This window comes from Rhea pennata, chromosome 19, assembly GCF_028389875.1.
Source record: "Rhea pennata isolate bPtePen1 chromosome 19, bPtePen1.pri, whole genome shotgun sequence".
Classification (NCBI taxonomy): Eukaryota; Metazoa; Chordata; class Aves; order Rheiformes; family Rheidae; genus Rhea; species Rhea pennata.
In genome coordinates this window covers 3,598,858-3,607,949 of record NC_084681.1, presented here as the reverse complement: position 1 = coordinate 3,607,949, position 9,092 = coordinate 3,598,858, and the positions used below count along the sequence as shown (strand labels likewise).

At 38.1% G+C, this 9,092-nt stretch overlaps 1 protein-coding gene across 3 annotated transcripts in view; it reads left to right on the top strand.

The window, feature by feature from the left end:
- Window positions 1-3,207: 3,207 nt before the first annotated feature.
- CEP112 (centrosomal protein 112) overlaps window positions 3,208-9,092 on the top strand; it is a 173,036-nt gene continuing 167,151 nt past the window's right edge. The window contains exons 1-4 of one of the 3 annotated variants that reach the window (XM_062591590.1): window positions 3,208-3,304; window positions 4,332-4,452; window positions 6,188-6,378; window positions 7,188-7,354. In XM_062591590.1, coding sequence (XP_062447574.1) covers window positions 4,353-4,452; window positions 6,188-6,378; window positions 7,188-7,354 — 458 coding nt within the window. In that variant the 5' untranslated portion in view covers window positions 3,208-3,304; window positions 4,332-4,352. Of the gene's footprint in view, window positions 3,305-4,331; window positions 4,453-4,726; window positions 4,771-6,187; window positions 6,379-7,187; window positions 7,355-9,092 lie in introns of those variants that run through there. The other 2 variants (XM_062591591.1, XM_062591592.1) reach the window with 2 other exon arrangements.

Sequence of the window (9,092 nt, the reverse complement as noted above, 5' to 3'; positions counted from 1 at the left end):
ACAATCTACTCTGGTAATTTTTTTTGGTTATTTCTGTATTTCCATTCAGAAAAAAAAAATAATTGTAATTTCAGTACACTAGAAAGTGACGGTGGAATACTTCTGGCACATGTATAATGAATTGTGATGAGTAATGTATGGTTTCTTTTGAAGTTTAAAAGCCTTATCTGTGATTAAAAGCAGAAATAAACTGCACTGTAGGCAAACTAATCTAGAACTTTTTAAAAAGCACATTTAACATTAATACTAAGATAAAACTAGACTTGTAAGATGTTACAGCCACCATGAAAAATCTTCGAACATACAGACTGTTATTAGCTCTTATTTTCAAGGTTGCACATGAATATTTTAACAGTCTTGCAGAAATCACTCCTTCTCATGCTTCCTATTCTTAAGGAGATACTGAGGCAGCTACTATGATGCATTTAATGCTTTGTACTTAGCAGCAGCATAATTTTCTAATGTACAGATGGATAGATAAATTCATAGTAGCAACTAAAGATGGATTTTTGTTGGTACAGTTTGCACCGTGTTTTGGTTCCTAACATGTCTAAATAGGATCCTTGAACGACTGTTGACTTACAGGCCAAAATATTCATAACCACCTTTAACACATACATACAATCACCTGGCAGGAACCTATCTATTTGGAAATACAGTCTAAATGTTGTGTGGGTAAATCTCTGGGATCTGGATGTGCAGGACATTAGCAGTGATAACAACTACAGTTTAATATTAACCTACCTTTCACAGCAAAACAGCGAAGTTGAAGTAAGTTAAAGTTGGCATTCACTGCCACACAAATGCTACTTTTACCTAAAATGATTTGTATATTGCACAAAAATAGTTGCCCCGGGAACAATCTGATTTTTCTAAGCAACGCTAGCAAGTTTTAAGTTTTCCCAGTTCTACTTATTTATACAGTGGGATAACAACTAATCACATTTGCTGGCCCTGCTTCCTAGCTGGATATGCAGTATTTGAATTCTTGAAAGGATCACCCTTGGGAGTCAATGTTCATATGCCGCATTTATTACCCAGTCTCCTCAAGCAAGAAGAGGGGAAAAAAATCTGTGACCTGATAAGTCTTTGAAGTACTGAATTGTTTGTGAATCACAACTTTCCAGACACGAAACGTTTGCTTAGAAGGTATGAAAAATAATGTATTGCAACTAGAGGTGTTCCAAAGGCTCTTATGAGTGAGTGAAATCTGTCATTTTCTTTTAGACAAGTGAAAGAATGCCTTAAGCTCTGCTTATGTTACTTGTGGCAACCTGCTGAGACAGCCACAGAGATAAGAGAACATGGTAAAATGAGATGAAAAAAAAAAGTACTGAATGTGTTTTACTTAAAAGAACACATTTTTACAATTCAAATTAGGAATTTGTTCTGTGTTCTGTTTGGGGTATTTATGTATTCTATAACTGTAAATCTAGACTGATTTCCCCCGAGGGTCAGTACACATCAGTACTCATCAACCTGTCCAGGCTGCAGCTTTGGCTAGAGACAAAGACCACAGTCATTGCTTGAACCTTTAGTTTTTCTCTCTTTTTGGACAGAAGCTATGCAGCTGTCAAAGGAGTGCAGGATTGTTCAACTTAGCTGGTCGCTCTGCTCTAAACTGGTAAGCAGACCCAGGCAATCCAGATACGTATCAATGAATAAAAATGCACAAAAAGATGGCTTAGGAATTCCAACTCTTTTCAACTGCCAGAAAAACAGGTTTGCATTGATGAACAGAAATGCAAACTTCACCATACTACCATCTCAATATGCTTATATTCTACTCTTAAAGAACTTGGATAAAGTCATGTTGTTGTTAGGGCCATTCAGCCTTGTATATTCTACAGAATCCACCAAAAAAAATTCCAAGTATTGCCTGTGTCCTGTGACTTGGACAAATCAGCTTCACGCTTACAAAACTCCCATGACAAATCTAGGTAACTGAGATGGTCGTTTAGAGATCAAAAGTTCAACAGTTTCAGTTATTTGACCAAGTCAGTCACCCAGTAGTCTTACTGTCTTGCAAAAAACTCTGCTATTTTAAAACAAATTAAAAGTGGTCAAATCTCCAAAAATACTTACAATGACCATTATTTTAAATTTGGAATTGATAGATAATAAATATGTTTTGTAATCTAGTAATGAAATTCGACCATGGATAAAATACTCCATCTCAGGAGTTTTTGTACAGCTTCTCTGTAAATGCTGACTTAAGGAGTGATATGCAGTTTATGTGGGCAACTGCTGTAGCTGTCATAACTGTCACCGAACGAGTCTTGATCCAGAATTATTGCTGCTGAAGTTTAGCTGAGGAATCAAAGAAAACCACCAGTTTTTGACAGTACTTTTAAGAAATTCTTGTTTGATGTGTAAGTGCATGTTAATCAAGCTGAGACATATTGAAGAGTTTACTCATTCAAGATAAAAGCACTTCAGATGCTATACACACAGTATAGGCCAGCGACAGATTCTGAGGAAAGAGAAGTAATTAAGAGAGTCAGAAAGATCACCGAAGTTTCATTTGGGAGCACAGATACACAGTTATTTCACTGATTCAAAAAGAGACTGAAGAACTAAAAGGACTGGTAGATTTTGCTACTTCTTTTGGATTAGCGGCTGGTTTTCCTGAAGTGGCTCCAAAACAAGCAGCACGATCTTCATCCTTTCTTTACAAAGGTTAGGCACACACGTTGGACCTTTTCTGTTCCAGAATATCCCCCTCCTATTTCCTGCCTGAGGCACAGCCTCCCAGTGAAAATTAAGTAACGCTGAGCATCCCAAGTATTTAAAGCGAATCCAAAAACGGATCTATTATCTACAAGGATATACCTGAACCTATTTTACTTAGAAACATTCAGAAATTGCGGTTAAAATTAGCTCTGAAAATATGCCGTCTGCACTACCAGTTTCTGTCTGTCTCTGCTCCCGTTTCCGGCATCCCCGAGGAGCCGGCAGCAACACTGCCGTGCTCCCTGCAGGGCTAACGCTGCTCTCGCCGCCCCTCCCTTTCTCACTGGCAAATGCGGTTCGCTAAGTTGGGGCCGGGCCTGGGTGTGGGGCCGGGTGTGGAGCCGGGGCCGGGCCGGGCCGGGGCCGGGCCTGGGGCCGGGCCTGGCAGGTGGGCCTCCCGCGTCGCCTAGCAACGGGCGCGGCGCGGCGGGAGGAAGCGGAAGCGGAAGCGGAAGCGCGCGCGGGGCCGCCGGGAGCCGGGTGGGGCCGGTTTGAACCGTTGGCCGCTCGGCGCGGGGCAGCGGCTGAGCGGGGCCGGCGCGGCCTCGCCGCCTCCGCCGAGGAGAGCGAGGTAACGGGGGCGGCCTCCCCCGGCCGCGGGGTGTATGTGTGCGTGCGCAAAAACGCTGTGAACTTCCCATAGCTGCGCGTTGTTGGGGGGGGGGGCAAGGGGAGCGGCAAGTTAGACAGCTGCGTAGTAAAACCGCGCGGAAGCACCTGAAGGAAAAGAAATTAGAAAACACTTGTTTCCGTCGTGCAGGAAGTGTTACTGATCGTCAGAACTGGGAGGCGGTACTGCGTGATGCTCTGGCTGGCTTCTGGCCTCTCGGGGGGAGGTGCTGGAGGCAAACGGTAGCACTGAGTGGCCTCTGTTTGGGAAAGATGTGTGCAGGGCTTCCTTGGCTTCGTTAATTTAGTTAACTTTTGCGTTGTTTGTTGACCTAAAATGGTTGCGCTTTGTTATCTGTTGTGTTGAAGTGTACGAGTGTTCGTAGGGCTGGTGCTTCTCGCAAAAGAACGTGCTAGTTGCAAGCTAAAGTACATCAAAAAAGTGCGTCTTCTGAATAGCAAGCTAATGACTTGATTTCGGAGAAACAGCTCTTGTTTGACTCTGTTTTCAAAACACTTTGGTTTAAAAAATGATGATGACACTATTTGTCTTGTTTGTGCCACTTTTTAACTCAGAATTGCATCTGATATTTTTCTTCCTTTATTTCCCTTGTGTAAAAGAAAAAAAAATTAATTCTGGACTAATTCTAAGGGAGAAGAACTATTGTTTTGAATGAATGCAGATACTCAAGATGGGATACATTCGTGTAGGTGTCTTCATGTGCAAGTTGTGTGTAGCTGAATGCCTTTTTGTGCGTTTTATTTAATTTTTCCCGCTCCCTGGAACAAATGTTTCAAATCTAAACAGGCACACTGTCACAGAAAATCTATATTGAAATGCAAAAATATACTATTTTTGTGTAATTAATCATAATGAGGTACCTGTTTCTATATAATTCCAAAGCATGTTTTTGCATGGTCAAGGTGAAAAGAGACTAATGTTTACAGGTCTTCTATCTTTTCTGCTTCAAATATGAATATTTTTGCAGGTTACTTCTTGAGCTTTCAAAATGAGTGGTGAAGAGGAAGTATGGGAAAAACTAGATGCAGAGTTTGATCACTGTGTTGTAGACATGAAGCCACATGTTCTAAAACTGCAGCATAGGTCAGGTAAATATGCCAAAATATGCATGCAAATAAAAGCTAATAATATTCTAAGTTATGGTCTAGACTAATAGTTATCATCAATACTTGTAACACTTCTGTTAAACTAGGTGCTTAATGTTACTAGGCATAGTTCTGAAGGGGGTTCTGTACAACTTCTAAAATTGATTTTTGTGGGGTTTTTTTAGGTTCTTCTGTTGGTATTTGAGCTTATCTGTCTTATGGTGATGTACCTGTGCTTTGCGTAAATCTATTAATTCCTGTTTTTTCATTAATTCAGCTTCTAAAAGGCACTGTTTTTGAGATTGGACCCTTTACAAAATTGTAAGTTTTACTTAGGGACAAAGTTTTGCTCTGGAACTTGCAATAACATAAACGTTAATAAATGCTGTTTTGTAAGTCTAAGGATTAGAAACAAGCTGCATGATATTAAAGGCATGTAATTTACAAATTAAGGACCTTATTCTGTAAACATTTAATCGTGTAAATAGTGTCATCTAAAATAGTGATGCTTGTATACAAAGGTTTTTCAGGAATGAACAAAAGATTTATTATGTGATTAAAATATTAAGGGTCATGCAAACTGTATCTTGTAGTTGAAGACATCATCTTGCAGTGAGCTGACAGTGTTCAGCTCCTAATGACTTATAGGAGTTCAGAATTCTTGGTGACTTGTGGGTTCTGTAATGATTAGAAAGAGATTTTCATATAATTTCAGATCAGAACCTATAATCGGATTACTTCTAATGTAACAGTTACTTTTAAGCTTGGAAGATGAAATACAGAAATATATTCTTTGGAGGTGAATATAAGAAGAATGTTTTATTTCTATATTATTTAACTCATGTTTACATCTGGTGAATGTGAATTTATGGAAAATATTTCTGGATCACTGCAATTTGAAGTATCTAGTCTAGATATTTAACCATTTCTTTACATTGGTTCAGTCATTTAGTGTTTCTTAACACTCGTCAGCAAACATTTACTCTTTTTTAATAGACTTAGAAATCATTTTTCATAAATAGACTTTATTAATAATAACCTTAGCATATATAAGCCTTGCCATAGGTTATTGCCAATATTCTTGGGTTAGTTGCACATCTAACACCTTGTCTGGCCTCCTTGAAAGCACTGGAGATGCTTCACTTTTCTGGGAATGGATCTAGTGGCTATCTTCCCTTTACACCAGGCATACATAGAAAACATGAAGGCTGCTTTATTTCAGGGCTTCTCTCCCTTCCCCTCTTTTCTGCCAGACCTAAGTTTTGTGAAACCTGCAGATGCTATTTCCTAGAAGGCCAAACTTTCAGAAACCAGTTAGCTGTGTTGGAGTCTTTCCTTAATCACTGATTACTGGTTTTGACTTCTCAAGAAAAAATAATTCTTCTACTAAGCTACAAAGTGTCGCATAATGAAGTATGTGTTACCCTATTTGTAAGTTTACTGCAAAAGTTTTTTCAAAAAAATGACATGAGGAATTCTATATTGTATACATATAATACTTTGTTTCTATATTATCATAATTATCACAGGCAGATATTCCAAAATAATTTATTTGTTTTATACATATTTAATTATGTTGAATTAAATATGTATTTTTGTTTTTAAAAAACACCTCATCACAAAAAAAAAGAACCCAAAAAGTAATATTTTTCCCTTAAACTTCTTGGTAGAAGGGAAACATTATCTACAGAAATGATTACTTGTAGTGACTTTTTTTTGGTTTTGTTTTTTGTTTTAGAACGTCAGAGATGTGCACTGTGGATTAAAAAACTATGTGAACCTTCAGGAGCTGGTACAGGAATTGTGGGTAGGAAGAATCGGAACTTATATGCAAAACTTCTGCTGCATATGCTGAAACGAGGTGTACTGGAAGGTCCTTTTACTCATAAACCAGAACCAGGAATACTGAAAACCTTACCTTCGTACATGGTGAGTGTAACTCCTTTATAGGACAAGCTTGCTTAAATATATTCTGGAAGTACGTTTGAGTGTTTGAGATGGCATAAATGTGCGAAATTCAATTCTGAGTGAATTGAGTAGAACTGCATATGGTAAGTACTAGTGTTTACCAGTTACAAGATACATAAAACAAGATATTGGAAAACTTCTTTGCTCAAAATCTTCCATGTGAGACTGGTCTTTTTCCTCTCTTTCGAAGTTGAGATTCCAAGATGATTTATAAAATCAGGTGTTCTGTAGGAGAAAAGTAGTAGTTTTTGTCTAAATCTTTGAAAGAATATAATAAAAGAATCTTGAGGCTAAACTTTGTCTTAATCAGCAGATTATTCATATGAAAGTAAAAACAATTCACATCAGCTAAATATGTTTTAGTAGTCTGCCATTCTGGCTTTTACTACAAGCTCCAGCTATTTAAAATTCAGGAAGGAAAAGATAACAGTGTTAATCTTGTAGTTTGTTTTCTTTGTGAAATAATGTCTGAAGCTCTGAATGTGCTGTGGCAAACACACACACCAGCTTTAGTGAAATAGTACAGGGCCAGTTCTAATTTTCGCTAAGATTACCAGTGTTGAAAGAAGTAGAGGAAAACAGTTACCCTTTTGCTTGTTGTACATATTTCCATGTGTAGGCAAGGCCATATTTGCACACTTCCATTAACTTGATTGGAAAACGGACTGCAGTCATTATACTGTTGATATGCCAGGAACAAATGACACTTAATAGTATAAAGAATATATTAGTGTAAATATACTTTAGTGTTGATTCTGTATTTATTATAGTCAATTTATTTTGATGAACCAAATTCAACAAGAGTACGGAGTAGCAGCCCAGACTGTTTACCTGACTGGGTAATGGGAGAACTAGGAAAAAGTGAGTCTAAGCATGAGGAATCATGGAGGATATCTTCTAAAGAGGAATCATCTTTAGCAGCACCACTTACATATGGGTAAGATCATGTGTTTGACTTCATTTGGTTTTTGTTCTGTATTTGATTTGTTTGATAAACTATCTGTATGTTTGAGTTTGTATGTATTAGTTTATTATGCTCTTCTATGGACTCATCTTGAGTATAATATTTTTACTTTGTGTACAGAAACTTTGGTAATAGCTTCTAACTTAATAATGACTTTTTAACACAGGAATCAAGTAAGAACAGAAAAGTTATGTCTTGTCATCCTTCTTACATGTCCCATAGTTCTTTTTTCTTCCCTTTCCTCTTGCTCTCCTTCCTCTTTCAGTTAGACAGATGCTGAGCATGAAAACTTGCTAGGGCAATCTGATAGTTTGATATATGTAACAGCAGCTGAAAAGAAGGTTTAAAATGATTTGAGCTGATGATTACCATGGGGATATTCATGATTTGCACAGACTCCCTTTGCTAATAGAAGATTACTATCTGCGTTTTTAACCTCATGCTTGTCTCTCTTCGTGGTAATGCTATATCTTCTCTATACCTCAAAAGTAGATAATAGTTATTGTTCTGATACTCTAAATATCAAATAAACTGAAATACTCTTGTTATGTTCTTCAGACATTAGATGTTTATGGTGGCAAAGCACAATGGTCATAAGGCAAGAGACAATTCGTACAAAATTGCTTTGAATGGGAGAGGGAAGCACAGACGGATGCGGACAGGCAGGCAGGAAGAGATGTGGTAAAAGATTGTGTAGGTGCAGAAGGTTCTCAGGCCAGATTTTTTTTTAAAAATAGATTAAAACTGTTTAGATGTAACTGTCCTCATCGAGCTGTTGAGCAGACCTCTCTTCCCTATGCTGATGGATGGAAGCTGGAAAGTGAAACTAGCCAGTGAACCTGAGGTGGATTAGTCCTCACTGTTTCTACATGGCTCAAAATAAATTGGGTACAAAGTAAGGCAATGACAAAAACTACAGAGAGAGCAAATATATAATATGAAAAAAGTTGTAACTTTATAAAACTCTCTGTTCCATCTCTTAGTATGTGAAACACATTTTGCAACATTTTAGGTTATGTATCCAGTGTCCCAAGATACAAAAGCATGGTACCATATCTAGTCTTAGATATTTTCTGCTATTGGAACAATTGAAGGATGCCTTTGCAATGTCAGCAGAAGTAGCTGAAAATTGAAACTTGAGTGAACTCCTGTTTTTGTTCGGTTCTGTTGGGAGTTTTGATCAGACAGTGTTGGTTCCTGGGAGTAGCATCATCATGTTAAAGCGACAACCTGGGACTAATAGCAGAGAGTTGTGCTGCTACAATTTTATTGCTTCTAATACCCAGTCTAGCCTATTGAGATCTCTGCATTAAAATATACCTAATTCTTCTGAATGTACTGTCGACTGGGATGTTATTTGAATAGAACGTGAGGCAGTATTCTTTTCCCTATGTATCTGACTTGTCCTTGTCTCCTTGCATGGAGTTCAACCCATACCTGTCTTGTATTCTTTACCACTTTTTTTCTTCTCTACCTGAAATATAGTAGAGTATTGGAAACTGGACTCTTCATCGCAATTCAGGTTGGTCTGGAAAGGTTCTCTAAAGTGGCAGTGTGGGATGGAGAAACTTTATTTCATTATATTTTTGGCCCTGTGGGACTGTAGCACGTCACTGACACCAATAGGTGTTTCCCAGGGTTGTGGTAAGTTCTTCACAGACCCATGTTGCCTATACTGTCATACCAGGAGAAGCAAGTGAATGTGATAGAA